The sequence below is a fragment of the Canis lupus genome, chromosome 37, assembly GCF_003254725.2.
Source record: "Canis lupus dingo isolate Sandy chromosome 37, ASM325472v2, whole genome shotgun sequence".
Lineage (NCBI taxonomy): Eukaryota > Metazoa > Chordata > Mammalia > Carnivora > Canidae > Canis > Canis lupus.
This window is the reverse complement of record NC_064279.1, coordinates 25505696-25527179: the sequence shown is the minus strand read 5'-3', so window position 1 is coordinate 25527179 and position 21484 is coordinate 25505696. Positions and strand designations below refer to the sequence as shown.

The following is a 21484-nucleotide window of genomic DNA, read 5'->3' as shown; positions in this document are numbered from 1 at the left end:
TAAAAATACTTATAGATGAATTAAAGCTCTAGCAGGATACCAGAATTGATGGGTTACAGCAACAGAGGGAAATTTATAGCAGGTAACACCTACATTAGTAAGTAAGTGAGGTTGTGAAGAAGTTAGAACCTTTGTACTTTGGTAATGGGATTGAGTGCCACATCAGGCTCCCTACAGGGAACCTGTTTCTCCCTCTGCCTATATCTCTGCACCTCTCTCTGTGTCTCTCATGAATAATCTTTTTTTAAAAAAAAAAATGGTTAAATGGTAAGTTTTATGTGTATTTTATCATGATTTTTTAAAAAATGACCTCAAGTGAAAAATCTAACTTTACACCTTAAGGAACTAGAATAAGAAGAGCAAACTAAACCCAAAGGTAGCAGAAGGAAGGGAACAATAAAGATGAGAGAAGAGATAAAATAGAGACTAGAACAAGAGAAAATTAATAAAACCTAAAGTCAATTCTTTGAAAAATCAACAAACCTTTATCTGACAAAAAGAGAAGACTCACATAACTAAAATCAGAAACGCAAGTGAGTATATTACTATTACCAACCTTACCAAAATAAAAAGGATTTTAAGACAATACTATGGAAAAAAAAAAAAAAAAAAGACAATACTATGGTTTTACCATCAAATTAGATAACTAGATGACATGGGCAGATTTCTAGAAATAAGGGAGAATTGTGCAGCTCTGAAAAAGAAAGTGGAAAAAGTTGAAGGTATGTGAACTCAAAGCCAAAATGAGATATCATTTTACACCCACTAAGGTGGCTATAATTTTTAAAAAGAAACCTGAGAATAACAAAGTATGTGTTTAGGTTTTTAAAAAGTCACTCAAAAGTACACACTATACATTCTGTATTTTGTTTTTTATGAAAAAAGAAGAAATAAGAAAATGCGCATTTGCTTATATGTATACATAAAATATTTAAAATGTTTAAAATATACTGTATTTAATATTTTTTATTTAGAGTATAATACATAGTATTTGAATATAAATTTTATGTATTACATATATAGATACTTCTTATATTTTAAGTTTCTGTGTCTTCAAGTTCACTAGTATTTCCTTCAGTATCTAATCTGCTAGTAATCTCATTCATTTTTTTAAAATATTTTATTTATTTATTCATGAAAGACACAGAGAGAGGCAGAGACATAGGCAGAGGGAGAAGCAGGCTGCATGCAGGGAGCCCGATTTGGGACTCAATCCCGGGACTCTGGGATCATGCTGAGCCAAAGGCAGACAGACACTCAAGCGCTGAGCCACCCAGGTGTCCCTAGTAATCTCATTCAATGATATTTTCATCTGTTGTGTTTTCCATCTCTAAAATTAATCTAGAGTTCTTTTATATCTTGTTTCTTTCATCTTAGGTCTATGTTTTTCTTTGTACCTGTGATCATATGAAGCAGATTAGCTGATTTTTTTAAAGATTTTATTTATTTATCATGAGAGACACAGGCAGAGATGTAGAGGGAGAAGCAGGCTCCCCATGGGGAGCCTGATGTGGAACTTCATCCCAGGACCCCAGGATCATGGCACTGAGCCACCCAGGCATCCCTGTAATAGCTGTTTTAAATCTGTAATTGGGTTTGATTATTCTGAGACTTGTGTTTAAGCTCTTTGGTGTCAGATCTATTCTAAGACTAATTCAATGCCTTTCCTAAAGCATAGCTCCTCTGGGATTTCTAATAATGTCCTCTGAGTTCACCTAGATCTCTCCACTCTGGTGGGAACTCCAACAGTTTTGGGTCCTACATAAGCTCCGGGAATTATTCTGCTAGTAGCTCCCCAATAGTTATTCTTTTCCTTGAAGTTCTTGCCTAGTATCACAGGGTTTTACCCTAAGCTTACACAGGTTCATATTCAGCCGAATGCTCAACAGACTGCATATTTCTGGAGCTCTTCCTTTGCATAGCTCCCTCCTCTCAGGTACTCTGTCCCAGAAATTTTAGCGACCTCAGTCTATCAAACTCCAGTTTCTTTCAACTCAGCATGATTTCTGGGCTCTGTTTGACTACTCCTCCCTGGACTGCAGTTTACAAATTGCCTGTAGCCAGAAACCCTCTGTAATGGTAGGATTCACACTGTTTGTTTCCCTTCTCTTAAGGATCAGATTTGCACTGCCTATTCAATATTTTATCCATTTTTTCGTTGTTTATGGCAGTAGGATAACCCCAGACCCTGATACTTTCTCATAGTCTGATGTGTAAATTCTCCAAGGTATTCAAAATTGACATCACCAGTGATTAGCACAAGAATATCATGTACCTCTGAATGTGATACCCTTGGAAGGACACAGTATCACTAGGTGTCACTCTGCTTTTCCAGCCTGGACTGAATCTCATCATGAAGAAATAGCAAACCCAACATGAGGAACAGTCCATTAAAAAATAGTTGTGGGGGTAAGGGAGGTTGTATTCTTCAGAAATGGCAGTGTCTCAAAAGAGAAAGCTGAAGATGTATTCCAGATTAAAAAACAACAACAACAACAACTAAATGCATTATGCTATTCTGGATTGAATCTTGTGCTTAAGCACGAGTGTGTATGCTATGAAGAACATTGTTGAATCAATTGACAAAATTGGATTAAAGTATGTTAGATAAAGAGTATGTCAGCATTAAATTTTATAATGCTGGTAACTCATTATATAAGAGAATCTTCTTGTTCTTGTGAAATACACACTGAAGTATTTAGGGCTAAAGGGTTATTTATACAACTTACTCTCGCATGGTTCAGGAGAAATACAGAGATGCACCAAATGGTAAAGCATATAGTACAAAAGATTAACAATTGGTGAATAGGGATAAGGAGTATTCTTGTGCAACTGTTCTTGAGAGTTTGGGAATGTTTTCTAATAAAAAAATTTTTTTAAATATGTGCTTTAGGAAAGTGTTTGGCAATACCCATTAAGTCTAAACACATATATCCTATGACCCAGCAGTTCCACTCTGGGCATACACTAAACAGAAATAAGTAAGCTATATCTCAATGGAAAAATTAAAATTATAAATAAGAACAAATAGCTCTTTGGATAAGTCCCCAGTTCTTTTTAGCATTCCTTTGAAAATGTATAATTTTCCTTGTTATAATGCAGTGGTATTCAAAGTATAGTCCCCAGACCAACAGAATCAACATCAGCTGAAATCATGTTAGAAATGCAGTTTTGCACCGTCTCTTTCTAGACTTACGGTTTCTAAGTCAGAAACTGTAGTTGGGGCCCAGGGACCCAGCAATACATATTCTAATAAGTCCTCCATGTGATTCTGATGTGTGTTATACTGGTGATTCCCTATTTTAATGAACATATGTCAGGAACTTCAGTCTTCAAAAGTACTATTTTTTTTTTCATTTTCAGCTTCTCCAATTTGGGAAATACCTGCTATATGAATGCTATTTTACAATCTCTGTTTTCACTCCAATCATTTGCAAATGACTTGCTTAAGCAAGGTATCCCATGGAAGAAAATTCCCCTCAATGCTCTTATCAGGTAATTGTTAAATTCTTACTAAGAAACCTTTTACCTTATGTGCTATTGTTAACAGTCTTTAAAATATCATGCTAACCAAACTTATGTAAAACATCACTAAACTTTCTTGTTTTAACAGACGCTTTGCACACTTGCTTGTTAAGAAAGATATTTGTAATTCAGAGACCAAAAAAGATTTACTCAAGAAGGTTAAAAATGCCATTTCAGCTACAGCAGAAAGATTCTCTGGTTATATGCAGAATGTGAGTACTAATTGTTTTTAAACACTTTAGAGATAAGGGAAATTAAATGATTTTAATGTATTATCTAATTTCTACTTTAAAATGAGATTTATGTACATGTGTTCATCACAAGTTGAAAAACCTAAGGACTTATAGTAAGATTTAATATGACTCTTCTGTGTGTTTTATCATATTTTAATAATTTGGATACCATTTGCCATTATAGGAACTTGGGCTATTTTAGCTTTTACAAAGGCTATTTTAGAAAAAATACTTTATCTTAAAGGGCTGATTGATTTATTCAGTCATGCCAATCCAATTGGTGGTTAAAAATATAAAATCCGTCATTGTTTTTTTTTTAATTTTTATTTAAATTCAATTTAGTTAACTTATAGTGTTGTATGTATTAATAACACTATATGTTATATGTGTAATACAGCATACAACACTGTACAATAATATAGTGCATATTAGCTTTAGAGGTAGAATTTAGTGATTCATCAGTTGCAGTGTCATTTGTTCTTATTCACAAATATGTTCCCCCAAATGGCTAGAGTAAATCTGACCTTTTTCACATATGGTGCTGACCTCCAAGAGCTATAGTTGTATAAATCACAGTGTTTGGAAGCTATTCTTGTGACAGAAGGATTTTGATCTTATGATTAAAGATATTGTGCTTTCTTAGGATGCTCATGAATTTTTAAGTCAGTGCTTAGACCAGCTGAAAGAGGACATGGAGAAGTTAAATAAAACTTGGAAGACTGAACCTGTTCCTGGAGAAGAAAATTCACCAGATATTTCAGCCACCAGGGTGTACACTTGCCCTGTTATTACTAACTTGGAGTTTGAAGTTCAGCACTCCATCATCTGTAAAGCGTAAGTAGACTCTAAGAGAGCTCTTTGCCCTTTTAATTCTTTATAGTATGTGATTAAAATTTTTCTAGAAGGTTTTAGTTCTTATCTTCCTTTTTTGTGTTGTAAGGACATAATAAATGCATAGGTTCTACCAAACGTCTCCTTTCAGTGTCCTCATCTTCTATAAAAATGTTTTATAGGGTGAGAACTAAGGAAAACTTGACTGTTTTCTCATGTACTTTATTTTTTTTTTTAATTTTTATTTATTTATGATAGTCACAGAGAGAGAGAGAGAGAGAGGCAGAGGCACAGGCAGAGGGAGAAGCAGGCTCCATGCACCGGGAGCCCGACGTGGGATTCGATCCCGGGTCTCCAGGATCGCGCCCTGAGCCAAAGGCAGGCGCTAAACCGCTGCGCCACCCAGGGATCCCTCTCATGTACTTTAGTGCTGACTAAACACTAAATTTTGATCTATAAGTTTGTTCTTATGAGTTTTTTTTTCTTTTAATCTCTGTGTGGAATAATGAGTACTTTGGGAATACTTTTTCCCTGAAAAGACTCTGCTCCTGTTGCTTATTTTATTAAATCAAATTGTTTTTATTAAAAATGGGGTTTTTTTTACAAGATCAAAATTTGTTTTTAACTTTTGCAATCCTTTTTAATTTATTAATGTTTATATTGATTATTTGGACTTTCTATATTTAGTTAATTTCCATGCTCATTACCAAGACTTTTATACCATGCATTTCTTCTTTTTTTTTTTTTAAAGATTTTTTTTATTTATTCATGAGAGACACAGAGGCAGAGACATAGGCAGAGAGAGAAGCAGGCTCCCTGCGGGGAACCTGATATGGGACCCGATCCCAGGACCAGGATCACACCCTGAGCCAAAGGCATAGATGCTCAACCGCTCAGCTACCCGGGCGTCCCTATACCATGCATTTCACATCAAAAGGATCTGTTTTGATTAATTTTTCAGTTATTGTACTACATATCTGAAAATGTTTTTCTTAGAATGGAATTCTTCTGTTTAAGAATTATTTTTGTGGCTTTCACATGAGTTAATACAGAATTATTGAATCACATATAGCCTTTCCCCCTTAATATCTTACATACACTGTCTCATCATGTGCTATATTACTTTGTGACATTTGGGAGACCTGATTTTGTGAGTAATCTTTTTCTTCCTGAAAATCTGTGATATTCTTTATTTTTGAAATTCACATTTTCACAAGTTTACATTTAAGTATTTTGTTTAATTTTGCCTTTAACACGATGGAGCTTTCTCATCTGAAAAATTTGGGATTTTCTTCTGCGCAAGAAAACTATTCTCTGAATATTGCTTCTCTTTCATTTATTTTTGAGAAATTTATTTAGAAATACTCAAAACCCATATATTGGCTATCCGTTGTGTCTTGCATATTCTATTTTTCTTAGACTGTTCATGAGGTCTCTTTCAGTTACAACATTCTAATAATTGTGACTAGGATTTTGAACATTCACGTGGATGCTATAAAAATAGTTTTTTTTTTTATCACTAGTGTGTGACATTTCTTGTCTTCATAAATTCGTCAGTCTTTTTATTAAAATTATTTTTACAAGAAAAAGTCCAGGTCTTATAAATATAGTCCATCTCCTTGTAAAAGCTAGAAAAGCCTACCAGTAGTTAATAATATGGTAGCCAATTATCTTTCCTTTTCTTCTAATGAACTTTCCAAACAAATTTGTTCAAGTTAGAGAAGCAAAGTTATTTAATTGTGATTGTATCATTTAATTGTGGGGGTGCCAACCAAATTTGTTTTGATAGGAAAATTTCAATGGCCTCTGACATGAACAGCTATAGGCAGCACAAGAAGACAGAAGGCAACATCAAAGTAGTGGCTGCTGTACTGTTTCAACAGCATCAGTCAGGCACTCCACTTGTGTGGCACCCAGATGTTGGGTGTACATTTGAGGAGTACATGCACCATGCATGAAGTAACAAGTCTCGTGAAATGTACACACACCAGGTGGCCAGGCTGAGCAGTGGCCCAAGAGTGTGGCAAATATGGGAGGCAGCAAGGTTCTATGAGGCTACAGCAGCAGTGGTACAACTACCTCCTTAAAGGCCTTGCTTTAGTTACTGTATTAGCAAGTTTCTTTAAGACATTTTGTTAAACACAAAATAGTTTTTGACTGAAGGAAGATTGCATACGCCTCAAATTATAATTTTCATTGTTTAGCCTCTGTCCCATCTCACTGTAGGGTTAGTTTGGCCAGTTTGCCAAATGTACTTATTTTTTATTTTTATTATTTTTTTAAAGATTTTATTTATTTATTCATGAGAGACACAGAAAGAGAGGCAGAGACACAGGCAGAGGGAGGGGAAGGAGGCTTCATGCAAAGAGCCTGATGTTTGACTCAATCCCAGGACTCGGGGATCAGGCCCTAAGCCAAAGGCAGACACTCAACCGCTGAGCATCCAGGTGTCCCTGTACTTATTTTTTAAAACTGTTGTGGGTTTTTTTTTTTTTTTTTTTTAAGATTTTATTTAAGAGGAGGAGACAGACTGAGTGCAAGAGCGCAAGAGCAGAGGGAGAGGGAAACAGACTCCTGCTGAGCAGGGGCCTGATGTGGGGCTCAATCCCAGGACCCTGGGATCATGACCAGAGTCAAAGGCAGACACTTAACTTACTGAGCCACCCAGGTGCCCTGAACTGTTCTAGTTTAAATGGACTTATTTTCAGTTAAATTATAAGGTGTTTCAGTATAATAATGTATTATTGAATATGAGGAATTCTCCATTCAAAGAACTTAAATTTAAAAAAAAACTAAAATTACCTAAAATTAAGTACTTAATATTTTCCATAAAACCTTCTGTAGTCTTTCCTATCTCAGTAATAACAGTTTCATACTTAGAATTTATCAGCCCCAAAATGTGGTATATTTCTTAATTCTTCTCTTTCTCTCATATCCCTACATCTTATATGTCAGGAAATCCTTTCAACTTTTCCTTCAGAGTACATCCAGAATCTGATCTCTTGCCACTATTCTGATCAAATCCACTATCATCTCTTGCCTGAAGCATTGGAATACCTTCTAAACTGGTCTCTGTGTTTCTATACTGTCTCTCTCTAGTCTTTTTAAAACACATTAGCCAGAGTGATCCATTTGAAGTGGAAGTAGTTTGTGTTAGCCTTCTCTTCATAACCTGTAAAATAAAAGCTGAAATTCTTACGGTAATGTGCAAAATCCCCTCTGGTCTGTTTTTCAGCAGTCCCTCTTCCCCCAATTAACTCTGACTTCTGCTATCACTCTTTTCCTCTTTCTCATTCTGTTCCTTCCAAATTAGCTTCCTTGCTTTATTTATTTATTTTTTTTCAAAAATGCTAGATCCTGGTACCTAAGGGCTTTTTTTTTTTTTTTCCCCCTAAGGGCTTTTTTCACTTAGTGTTTCCTTTATCTCAAATTCTCTTTCCCCATATTCCCCTCTATATCTTTATGTAAAAGCCACTTGCTCAGTAAAAGCCTTTTCTAGGCATTTACCCTATTTAAATTCCAACCATCTACTCTGATCTTTACTTTTTTTTTTTCCCTTTCTCGCTTACCACTTTAGCATACCATACATACTTCTTTTTTATTGTCTTTTTCTCCAGTATAGCTTTGTGCAGGGAGGTATTTTATCTTGGATTTGTTCATTGCTGTAACCTCAGTGCTACTAGAAGAGTTTCTGGCATTTAGGAGGTGTATTTTAGTGATGCCTAAGAAATTGCCCAAATTTATCAGCTTAAAACAATATTTATTAACTCACAGTTCCGTGGGCCAGAAGTCTAGGCAGGGTGTGGCCAAGTTCTCTGTTCATGGTATCAGAAGACTGAAGTCAAGGTGTTGCTTGTTCTCATCTGGATCCCCCTCTAAGCTCATTAAGGTTGTGGGCAGAATTTAGTTCCTTATGATTGTAGTACTGAAGTCCTCATTTTCTTGCAGGCTATTGGCTGCAACTACTCATTTCCTAAAGGCTGCCTATAGTTTCATGCTATGTGGCTTTCATAGGCAGTTCACAGCAGTGCTCTTTGCTTTCTTTCAGGTCAGCAGTACATGTGTGACTTTGAATCCTTGATTTCCTCTGTTTGAGACCTCTGGACCCAGATTTAAAAAGCTCAAGTGATTAAGTCTGACCCACTCAGATAATCTCTTTTTTTTAATCAACTCAGCATTAAGATTAGTAACATTAATCATATCTGCAAAATCTTTGTCATGTAAAGTAACATCATGAGAGTGAAAGCTCATTTTGGTTACAAGTTCTCTTAAAGGGGATGGAATTATACAAAGGGCAAGGGTCATCTTAGAATTCTGCCTATTAGATAGAGACACTCAAATATTTGTTGAATAAAGAATATACTTTTATGGTCCCCCGTCTTCAACTGTGGCAGTAGAGAACTGGGGCAAGAGATTGAATATTACTATAAATGCTGATATGCAGACAGAAGGAAGAACGTCAACTAAAGCTATTTAAAATTAAAAGAAATGAATTTGCTTCCAGATAAATACGGTGTTTCGATCTCTGATCCCATTTTTAAAAATTCTATAGAAATATATCCAGTGGGATCCCTGGGTGGCGCAGTGGTTTAGCGCCTGCCTTTGGCCCAGGGCGTGATCCTGGAGACCCGGGATCGAATCCCACATCCGGCTCCCGGTGCATGGATCCTGCTTCTCCCTCTGCCTATGTCTCTGCCTCTCTCTCTCTCTCTCTCTCTCTCTCTCTCTCTCTCCCCCTCTCCCTCTCTCTCTCTCTCTGTGTGACTATCATAAATAAAATTTTTAAAAAATTAAAAAAATATATATCCAGTGATCAAACACCTCTGCTAATTTCACCAAAACACCTAGAATTTTTTTAAAGATTATTTTAGAAAGAGAGTGCACATGTGAGGAGGGGTAGAAGGAGAGGAATAGAGAGAGACTCTCACATCTCTTGATGTGGGGCTCAATCTCACGATCCTGAGATTGTGACCTGAACTGAAACTAAGAGTTGGATGATTAACCAACTGAGACACCCAGGTGCCCCAAGAACACATAGGATTTTTTAAATTCTTATTTTCGATACAAAAAGGTGTTTTCATTATTAAAACACAGGGACAGGGATCCCTGGGTGGCACAGCGGTTTAGCGCCTGTCTTTGGCCCAGGGCGCGATCCTGGAGACCCGGGATCGAATCCCACATCGGGCTCCCGGTGCATGGAGCCTGCTTCTCCCTCTCCCTGTGTCTCTGCCCCCCTCTCTCTCTCTCTCTCTCTCTCTCTCTCTCTGTGTGACTATCATAAATAAATAAAAATTTTTAAAAAGTTTATTAAAAAAAAAAAAAACACAGGGACAGGGGGCGCCTGGGTGGCTCAGTGATTGAGCGTGTGCCTTTGGCCCAGGGTGTGATCCTGGAGTCCCGGGATTGAGTCCCACGTCAGGCTCCCTGCATGGAGCCTGCTTCTCCCTCTGCCTGTGTCTCTGCCTCTGCCTCTCTCTCTCTCTCTCTCTCTCTCTCTGTCTCATGAATAAATAAATGAAAATTTAAAAAAAAAATAAGCATGAGAAAAGTCTTAAAAGCTGTATATTGCTTATGCCTGGTCTTAGTCTGTCAGTACCTGCTAAGTTCTGTGCGAGAACAGTGTTTCTGAAGTATATTTGTATTTTATCTTGTATTGCACAGTTAAACTTCAAAGTCCTTCCATTTGTCTTCTTTTATTCTTACAGATGTGGAGAGATTATTCCCAAAAGAGAACAGTTTAATGACCTCTCGATTGACCTTCCTCGAAGGAAAAAACCACTCCCTCCTCGTTCAATTCAAGATTCTCTTGATCTTTTCTTTAGAGTAAGTAATATTTTTTGGTATTTTTGAAAACCTAAATTCCATATATCATAGATAATTGTATTTGAAATTGGCTTCCTTAAGGCAGAGTGTCAACAAAATTGCTTGATGGGAAAATAAATGAGAAATATTTATAAATAACATTTAATTTTAAAAGCTTAATAAATGGAACTGTTAACTCATTGAAAAAGATTATTAATTGCTTAAGTAGATGATACATTAAACTTAATAGCAGGTATTTTAGACAACCTTAGGAGCAATTATTTGTAAATAAATATTAACTTGAAGCATGTGCTGAAATTTGGTGGTGTTGCTAAAAATTGGAGATTCTATCCAATTATGCCCCCAAAACTTGGTGGATATTTGTAACAGTATATCACAGAAACATTTATCTACAGCTTTGGGTACACATGACTCTTCCCTTTTGTTTCTAACAGGTTACATACATAATTGCATAATTGGACCTATTGTGTAGCAGTCCTTACAACTGATGGAAATCACCCTTTGTCTCTTTAATAGTGGTTCTTGTTTTATTGTAGCAAATGGGTAGGGTTGTCTTCCTAAGGTTAAAAAAAAAAAAAAAATCTGTTTTTTAAATGATGAACATCCAGCTCCACCCAAAGATAAATACTCTGCTTTTTTGTTTTGTTTTATTTTATCATTCCTTACTATTCCTGTTATTATAGAATTTGAAGCTTTTCCTGTGTACCTTTACTCCCCTTTTTTAAGGATTTCTTGTTTCAGTTTTCTCTAGGTAATGATATCCACCCCAAACTTTGGTCCTTTTAGAGCAGTTGTTCTTAGTGGGCTGTCACCAGAAGATTGAGTTCCATTATAAGAAAAGGGTAGAGTTACACCTAACAGACCAGGAACTCCGCCTAACCTGAAGGTGATCTTATCTCTGCTATGGCCAAATGTTAAAATCTGGATATACTCTTGGCAGTGGTTCTTGTGCATCCATGGGGAAAAGGTTGAGAATCTGCTACTGCAGAGTCTAGTTGCTGTCATAAATTGAGATGTTTCCATGGTAAAAAAGGAAGTTAAGAAGTCTGAAATAGGGCGTGATATCATAAGGTAACTGTTTTGAGGATTAGGTCTCAATTTAGTAAGGCTTGTAGCTCTAGACACAAAATTTAAACCGATTGAAGTTGTCATTGTACTGAACTAGTGTGACTAGAGAAGAGTATTTAGTATTTAATGGGGTAATGCTGATTCAACTTCATGCTTCTTTATTTTTCCATCTTGTCTTTTTACAGGCAGAAGAACTTGAGTATTCCTGTGAGAAGTGTGGTGGGAAGTGTGCTCTTGTCAGGCACAAATTTAACAGGCTACCTAGGTAAAATTAATTGCTCTTCAGTTTTTCTTCTTTAAAGTACTGACATATTACTGGGTAAGTGAGGCTCATTAGAATGGATTGGTAAAGCAAAGCTGAGATATGAGGGGGTTAGGTTAGGATGCTCTTGCATAAGAAAGGGAGAAGACTTGGAATGCTGGAGAAGAGTAGTCACTTGAGCCTCCTTGGAAGATGGCAAGAAGAGGATGCAGCTGGTGAGATTTTGGAACAATGAATGGTAGGGACTAGGTAGTAGATTTTTAATTTGGTGATTATGACATTCACTTATAATTTGCAATTTGGTTATGTGCTAGTCTCCTTCTCTTATCCCAAACCTTCAGTAAAAATCTGCCACAAACACATATATGTGTGTGCATGAAAAAAAAAACAAGAAGAGTAATTTTCTGCAGGTTTGTTGTTGTTGTTTTGCATTCCTTTATTCAAAGGATCCTGTAAGTTAGTGAGTTTCTTGTAATCAAAACAATTCTGAATTAGGACTGAAATTAACTTCTATTAGTTCTGTGTAAACATATATAAAACTAAACTAATGAGACAAAGTATGATGTGATTATAGTGCAGCTTTTAGTTCTTTCCAAGAATAGATCTCAACCACAAACAAGGTTGTTATTATTAAGTATTTATGTGGCACTTTGCCTGCAGAGTGCTTTACTTTCTTTTATTAGCTTCACTTTTCTGTAAGTAGAGTTTCTGGAACCTAGCCCCTAGAGACTAGTTTTTTTTACATTCCGTAATCTCCTTTCTAGAAAATGAATTTCTTTTAAAAAAAAAATGACTTTCTAAATCATAGCAGTATTACTATGTTGACCATTTTTTTACTCAAGAAACATTCTTTCCTATTTCTGTTTTGAGGCAGGAGATGGGGGAGACAAACCTTAAGGCAAAGGATTGATTGTGACCAGCTATCATTAACTAAGGAAAGCAGTGTACAATTTGAAATACTTGTTTGACCTGGCAAGCTGAATGTCTATTCCTTTTTCCAGTGTCTAGTTATTTGTTCTTTTAGTAGAAAAAAAAAAAACATAGGGGAATTTTTTTCCTTGGTTTTCCCTTTTTTCTGGAAGATCGCTTTTGTTATATATTTATTTATTCCAAACTTTAGAAGCCTTTGTATCATTTCAGTGTTAAAGCCAGTTTACCTTTATCCTTGAAGGGCCTGGTATCTATCAAATATGTTCAATTTTAGTTTACTTCATCTTTGTAGATAAGTGATTTTGATTGTCATCTATCTGTTTCATATTACTGTTTATTTTGGTAGGATTATTTAAAAATTTAGTCAAAATATTTGCCATTAGTTTTAATCTCTTCATACCATTTGGATCCTTGTGCTCTTTCAGGTTGTAAATTTGAAGATTATGAGTTCTAGCATACTTTTTAAAGAAAAAATAGTAACTTTAATTTACAGTTTTTAATAGTTTGTGGCTTCTGTGATAAATATACATACGGTAAGAAAGGAAATAGTTTTCCATAAAACGACATTATTTTGCCTAGAATTGAGATTTACTCCCATAAGAGTTCTGAAATTCAAATTTTAAAATGGTCTTGTGGGCTGTGAAATATATTTAGTCCATCAAGCAGAGATTATGGTCTGTATCAGAGGTGAAAAGGTTGGCACAATAGTAACTAAAAAGAAGTGTTTCTATGGAGCTAAAAGCCTTTTCAGACCCACAAGCCATATTTGCCATATAAATTTTACAGAACTTTTTGTAAGCGGAGAAAACTTTTCTATTTCTTTCTTAGCTTTCTCCAGAGAAAGTGCTACACATGGAAATAGGAGGTCTTGTCAGGGATGCCTGGGTGGTTCAGTCAGTTAAGTGTCTGACTCTTGATCTCAGCTCAGGTCTTGATTACAGGATAATGAGTTCAAGCCCCCCAGGTTGGGCTCCATGCTGGGCATAGAGCCTACTAAAAAAAAAAAAAAAAAAAAAAAAAAAAAAACTTGTTAAAAATCATCTTGAAAAAATTAATGTTCACCATCAAACATAAGGACTAATTAATATTTTAATTAAATTACCATTAATGGTTACATAATACCTATTTTTTGGTAAATTATATAACATTGAAATAAATAATTTAAGGATTTAACCCAATACCAACATTTTATTTTTTTAGATTTTTTTTTTTAATTTATTTATGATAGGCACACAGTGAGAGAGAGGCAGAGACACAGGCAGAGGGAGAAGCAGGCTCCATGCACTGGGAGCCCGACGTGGGACTCGATCCCGGAGACCCGGGATTGCGCCCTGGGCCAAAGGCAGGCGCTAAACCGCTGCACCACCCAGGGATCCCTTTTTTTAGATTTTTTAAATAAAGATTTGTTTATTTGTTTATTTATTTTAGAGAGAGAATGACAAAGGGGAGCACAGAGGGAGAGGGAGAGAAAAACTAAGCAGACTCTGTGCTGAGTACAGAGTCCAATGCAGGGCTCAGTCTCATGACCCAGAGATTATGATGTGAGCCGAAACCAAGAGTCAGACAGTCAACGGACTGTATTACCCAGGTGCCCCCCAGAACCAACATTTTAAAAGAAAATGTGTTGTATTTGGTATTTTGTTGTTTGTATGTTTTTTCTGGTAACATTATAAATATTTTACCCAATATCCACCTAATGCCCATGTTTTATTTTTATTTATATTCTTAGTACCTAGCACATGGCAAGTATTCAATAAGTGTACTTGAAGGATCTTTCGTTTAGCCAAATGTATTAAGTCAAAAGCTATCTAACATGGTTAGTTACAGTGATCTCTTTTCATCTGTAAGAGAGCTAGCTCTGTTATGTATGAACTAGTAATGTCATCTCCTGTTTTTCAGGATACTCATTCTTCATTTGAAACGGTATAGCTTCAATGTCACTCTCTCACTTAACAACAAGATTGGGCAGCAGGTCATCATTCCAAGATATCTGACCCTATCCTCTCATTGCACTGAAAATACAAAACCACCCTTCACCCTTGGTTGGAGTGCACATATGGCAATGTAAGTCCTTGGGAGAGAATTTCTTTACCTTCCCTTTTGAAGTAGAAAGGCTTTAGTATCTGTTTGAAACGATAATTGAACTAGATAATATGACTCTCAGGTAAAATCAGCCCAAGCAGGAGATTTTATTTTGATTTATTTTGGGATTTTGTGCCAAATTACTGCCTGATGGAAATAATTAAGTAAAATACTTAAAACAAAATTTTTCCATTGTACATTAATTGCTTTTCATAATAAACTACCTTTTTAGAGAGTGCTCTTAGTCGTATAGATAACTAGAAGACAAGTTTATACATTTTGGGACTATAAATCTGATTTGGATATTCATAAGAATCACCTGAACACTAAAAAAATACCAGTTCCTGTGTTCTTTCCCTAGCAGTTCTGTTTCAGTAGATATGAGATAGGGCTTAAGAATAAGCATTTTTTTTAATTTTTTATTTATTTATGATAGTCACAGAGAGAGAGAGAGAGAGAGAGGCAGAGACACAGGCAGAGGGAGAAGCAGGCTCCATGCACCGGGAGCCCGACGTGGGATTCGATCCCGGGTCTCCAGGATTGCGCCCTGAGCCAAAGGCAGGCGCCAAACCGCTGCGCCACCCAGGGATCCCAGAATAAGCATTTTTTAAAATACCTTTACTAACTCTTTGGGTTATACAAATTTGAGAAACCGTTTACTAAATTTTATCTAGTGCCCCCAAAATTGCTTGTCTCTTCCTAAATGTATTATCAGTAATGTGAATGAAGAACTTCTGAGGCTCCAAGAAATTTTTCTGTGAGAAAAGAAGTAACCTTTACATTTGATTTTGCTTCATCATGTATTCTGGGAAAACCTTAGGACTTCTCTGAATGTTGCTCTTTCTTGCATTATTCTTGTTGCATTATTTTGGAGCCATGTATTACAGTTTTTATACTTGAACTCTAATTTGGTAAAACCATAAAGTTCTCCAACTTTAGAAGTGGAAAGGATCTTAAGAGATTTTGCCTAAATTTTTAGTTTTACAGAGAAGATCCAAGATTAAGTGATTTTTCTTTTTCCTTTTTTTTTTTTTTTTTAAGTGATTTTTCTTAAGGTCGTGCAGTTAGTAACTGAAAGAGCCTGGTCTCTTAGCTAAAATAGAATCATAGACCTTTCAGAAAGTGAGTGAACATTTGCTAACACAAATTGGTGCAGTTTTATAAAATGTATTTCCCTTGGACTAATGAAATAAATACTACGTTATATAAGTTTGCACTAAAGGCATTGGTGGATCTACTTATTAATAAAGACATTTTCCCCAGAGTCTTAGTGTTTCTGGGTTTTCTCTCAAGGCCTTTCTTCAGAATAGATGATTTGCTTAATGCAAACTGCCCTCTGCTGGTGGAACTGTTACTCTTTGTGGCCATCAGTGTAGGCGATTCATGATCACAGGCCTGAGACCAGGCTATATGACTCCACATTGGAATGGCTTGAAGACTTTGGACAAGTTCTTTGACCTGTCTGTAGGGGAAATAATAGGATGGTATGAACATTAAATGAGGTAATACACATGAGCTCTTACTCTAGTGTCTGATAGCTAGTAAGTCCTCAATAAATGAGAGCTATTATTACTCTATTGCTTAAAAGTAAAGCACCGAGACGAGATCATTTTTCCCAAGTTGTTCTTTTCATATGCATTACCTTTGACTTCATTTCCAATGCTGTTTATTTAGATCATTGGATCAGAAAAAGCCTACAGATGGTATTTTGTTTTCTCTTTTGGCCTCTACTGCTAGTATTAGTATTATACTTATTTGCTTTTCAAAAGGATATATAAGTAACTATAGTAGGGAATAATTCATTTTATAGTTAAATATATATTTTTAATAATGTAATTATATACATTATATATTTTCTAATTTTCTGATAGTTCTAGACCATTGAAAGCTTCTCAAATGGTGAATTCCTGCATCACCAGCCCTTCTACACCTTCAAAGTGAGTTATATTTCTTGTGTACCCAAAATTTGTATTTTTAAGGATTTGGCTTACCCTGATTTCCAAGATTATGCCCTTCCCTTTTCTTTGTTTTTCTTTGCATGATAATTGCTCTGTATTACTATACTTTGTAATTTTCCTGAATCTGCTTTAAACTATAACCTAGGGTATAACAAATCTTTAACAGTGAAGCACATTCAGGTGATCCTCTCAAAATTCTGTTTTTAAACTTAAGTCATCTGTTAATATGTAATATTTTAATCCTACAAGTGTAGAAATTGATGACAAGGGATTTTAAGGATTGAAGGGATAAAATAGCCACTGTTGGTATAAAGCACTGTTCCTCAAAGGTACACTTGGGGATCCCAAAATATCTTTTTCACCTGTTGCTAACCAGTCTGGGACTTCCTGTCTTAGACACTGAACTGGAGCAATTCTGAAAGGGAACAAGAAAACAAACACACAATGAACTGTAGCTATTCTACAAATGTTTTATATTTTTTACTTAAGATGGAAGTTTGTCCAAGAAAAGGAAGCAAATACTTTTTTTTTAAAATATATCTCCTCTATGATTTAACTAGAACCACAGTTCCTGATTAAATAATTCTAAATGACTTGGCTGTCATTTATCTTTCAAATTAGTTTTTCTGAAAATTTGATGTCCCAAAGTACTTTTAGAAAAGAGACACTTCTGTTGTTTAAGGGCTTTGGGGGGCTTATATAACCATAAAATGACATTTGGGAACTGCTATTTTCTTTTCCTCCTGTTAATTATTTTTCAGTGCAATTAAAACCAGATGACTAACATGACTAGAAATCTGAAATGGTACCGATATGAATACTCTTGCCCGTTCTCAAGATACAAATGAGCAATACCACTTGGCTGCTTAGAAAGTGAGCAAGTGATGCATTTACAGGATGAATATTTTTCCTTACTACAGGCAAGCTGCCTTCTGTGAATATAGTAATTATTAATGGAATGCACTCTTTATGTACCAAATCACTATAGTTTCAAGAAGGAGATGGTTTCATTGGGCATCATTATATTTGGCATGGTCATCTGTTCTCCAGGGTCTACTAGTATGAGAATTTGAGAGTTGGTCAATAAAGGATAATTAGGCCCTAGAAGACCTGTCATGCCGATCAAACTTAAAAGAGGCTGAGTTATGAACAAGAATACCATTGGTTCTTTTATAATGTCCTTTGTCACATTTGACCCTGGTACATTAGTAGCCAGGTGTCACCCTCCTTCAGCAAAGTATTTACATGGATAAACAAATTAATACACTCAGTTTTGCTTGGTGAGCGTGAAATCAGAAATGAGGAATTAAGATGGCTAATTGGCTATTTCTAAGTTATACTAAAAACCCTTTGAACACATAATGGGAGGCTATTCAAGTGTATAGGCTGGAGTGCAGTGATATCCTGGGTACTCTCAGCCACAGACTATGTTTGGGCTTATCACTGACCACTTGCCTCTTTTCTTTGATCTACATTGCTATGCAATCCTCCTGGTTTCCATTGTGGCCTCTTATTTCTTGGTGCCATCATTCTATATGTTTATTTATAGTTTTTACATTTAGGTTAATTGCATTTTTCCAATTTCCATTTTGCTTTTTTTTTTTTTTAGTATAGTATATGAATTTATGTTAACCTCCATCAAAGAAAGTTCATGCTCTTTGACCTTTACCACTTTTTCTTTTAGTTTATTTTCAGCTCACTTAGACAATGCAGTAACACGTTACTTATCTGGTATCATTGAAGATGATATTTGATATTTCATATACAAATTTTTATGTGGCTGAAGCTTGCTTTTTTAAGCATTAATCTTTAAAATGTTTAACCATTTCAGGTGGTTATATACTCTATAACCTTACAGAATACCTACCCTATATTCTTAAAAAAAATACATTGAAGATAATTTAAATATATTTTAGTGACTTAACAGCATTAATAAGTGTCACTTATTGCACTATGTTCTAATATGATAATGCCCTAAGAGGCTTTTAATTCTTACAAAACATTTTATATTAATTTATAGTCTTTATTGCCCTTTTTGTGGTTATTCTCTCTCATTTCCTAGCTCTCATTTCTTGATGAACTTGCTACATTATTTTATACACCATTTCCTGGGAAAGAAAGGGTCCCTGTCTAAAGAGTAAAGTGCATGGGCTTTGAAATTATTGTTTCCTCAGAAGCCTTTTTTCTTGCCTTTGAATCCCTGTGTTCTGGAAAATAGAGGTTGCCAGAAGTCTGATCTACATATAATTGGATAAGTGGAATGTTACTGTTAATTTTAAAATACATGGATCATAATTTAAAAGATCAAGAATTAGTCCTCGTGCACAGTGTTGTCAAAAACATTTATTCATTGCTATGTCTGCATGCATTTAGTAGAATACTTGCTTTATAAATACAAAAACTTCTTTGGGGTTAATCATTAAAAGAAAAAAGGCACAAAGTGATTAGTTTACCAATGGATTTTACTATAACATAAGAATTGTTAATTTTCAAAGCATGGCTGTTTTGGAGTGGGGCAAAGGTAATGCTTAAATACACCTTTTTTGCTATATCTTTTTTTTCTCTGTAAATCATTTTCCATAATGAAAAAGTTTTTTTTATTTTGGTATTTATACATCAAGGGAATAACAGGGACAGATGTTTATAGGTTTTTTCTCTTAAATTACAGGAATTTCACCTTCAAATCCAAGAGCTCCTTGGCTTTATGCCTTGATTCAGACAGTGAGGATGAGCTAAAACGCTCTGTGGCCCTTAGCCAGAGACTTTGTGAAATGTCAGGCTGTGAACAGCAGCAGGACGACCTGGAAAAAGTAAGTAATTTCTCATCAAAATATTTGAAAAATATTTGTATAGCTCTTACTGTCCAAACAAATGCTTTAAAACCAGCATCAGCAAACTTTTTTTTTAAACAAACTTAGTAAATACACAGATCATAAACTCATAAACTTAATGGATCTGTCGAAACACTAGCTTTAAAGAGTTTATTTTCTGTAACTACAAAACCAGTTTGTTTAAAAATGGATTGGGGGGATCCCTGGGTGGCGCAGCGGTTTGGCGCCTGCCTTTGGCCCAGGGCGCGATCCTGGAGACCCGGGATCAAATCCCACATCGGGCTCCCGGTGCATGGAGCCTGCTTCTCCCTCTGCCTGTGTCTCTGCCTCTCTCTCTCTCTCTCTGTGACTATCATAAATAAATAAAAATTAAAAAAAAAAAAAAAATGGATTGGGACTTTTTTTTACTGAGGTATAATTGATATATTAGTTTTTCTAAGTATTGCAATAAGATCACCACAGTAAGGTAACATCCATTACCATACATAGGTAGCCAAAAAAATTTTTTTTTCTTGTGATAACGACTTCTAACATCTATTCTCTTAAGCAACTTTCAGATCTGCAATAAAATATTAATAATAGTCTAGCTCTTTTCATTACATCCTCACAACTTATGTATTTTATAACTGGAAGTTGGTCTGCTTTACCCATTTCATGTGAACACATACTGGCTTCCTCCCCTAGCAACTGCTGGTCTGTTCTTTATATCTCTGAACTTGTTGGGTGTGGGGGTTGTTTTGGTTTTAGATTCCACATGTAAGTGAAATATGGTATTTGTCTTTCTCTGATTTATTTCACTTAGCATAATACCTTCAAGGGTCCATCCATGTTGCAAATGACAAAATTTCATTTCTTTTTTTTTTTTGTGGCAGAATCGTATTCCATTGTATGTGTATACCACATTTTTATTTATCCATTGATGGACATTTAGGTTGTTTCCATGATTGAGACCCTAGAAATAAAAGTTGTTACAGGTAAATTGCTTTCTCCTGTTAATCTTCAGAGCTGCTTTTATGTATGGGTCTTGAAATAATTAATCGCTTTATTTATTACTGTTTATTAATATATGGGAGACTGTAGTAAGCATTTTACAACAGGCCAACCATGTAATCTAGAGGTTTCAATAATGTGAGAAAGCAGAACTTCATCATTTTCTGTCTTGACACATGTTAGTACTTTTTGTTTTTATGGTGAAAAAAATTTATATTTAGATTTATAGCCGGCTGGACTCCATTTAGATGATCCCAATTTTGTTGGCAACATCCAAAGCATCATAGTCAGGAGCCAGTCGAACATATGCTTTCTTCTCTCCATCAGGCCTGATCAGGTGTTGACCTTGGCCACATCAGTGTCATAGAGCTTCTTCACAGCCTATTTGATCTGGTGCTTATTGGCCTTGACATCCACAATGAACACAAGTGTGTTGTTGTCTTCTATTTTGTTCATGGCTGATTCAGTAGTCAGGGGGAACGTGATCATGGCATAGTGATCCAGCTTGTTTCTCCTGGGGGCACTCTTTCAAGGATATTTGGGCTGCCTTCGGAGATGCAGGGTCTTGGGTCATCAGAATGTAGGTGACGTATGGATCTTCTTTTTTTGTGACTGTGCACGTCTTTCAGCACCGCTTTCTTAGCTTTCAAAGCCTTTGCTTTGGCTTCAGCTTTGGGAGGGGCAAGGGCTTCCTTCTTCGCCTTCAGCGCCATCTTTATGAAAGGCAGTATTTTGAAGATACAGATTTTCCTAGAAGTTTGCACCATCTCATGTGACTGATTTTAAATCTCTGTTTTGTTAACAGTTTAGTAGTTAATTTTTATTCACTTGTTTCCCATCTTCTTTAAAGCTAAAGATAGTTTGTGGCTGCTCACCTTGAATGAGAAATGATAGAAAGTCACATGTTCTCCCAGAAACGAGAGAAAGTGCTTCAGAAAATAATTTCTGAAT

The 21484-nt window shown here is 35.6% G+C and overlaps 1 protein-coding gene across 8 annotated transcripts in view; it reads left to right on the top strand.

Moving 5' to 3' along the window:
- Positions 1-21484, top strand: part of USP37 (ubiquitin specific peptidase 37) — a 96019-nt gene that overhangs the window by 49442 nt on the left and 25093 nt on the right. For 7 of the 8 annotated variants that reach the window (XM_025442098.3, XM_049106792.1, XM_025442096.3 and 4 more), the window contains 8 exons: positions 3364-3495; positions 3614-3737; positions 4402-4592; positions 10295-10412; positions 11666-11745; positions 14572-14736; positions 16626-16691; positions 19381-19522. In XM_025442098.3, the coding sequence (XP_025297883.1) occupies positions 3364-3495; positions 3614-3737; positions 4402-4592; positions 10295-10412; positions 11666-11745; positions 14572-14736; positions 16626-16691; positions 19381-19522 (1018 nt within the window). The remainder of the gene's footprint in view (positions 1-3363; positions 3496-3613; positions 3738-4401; positions 4593-10294; positions 10413-11665; positions 11746-14571; positions 14737-16625; positions 16692-19380; positions 19523-21484) is intronic. The other variant, XM_049106794.1, reaches the window with a different exon arrangement.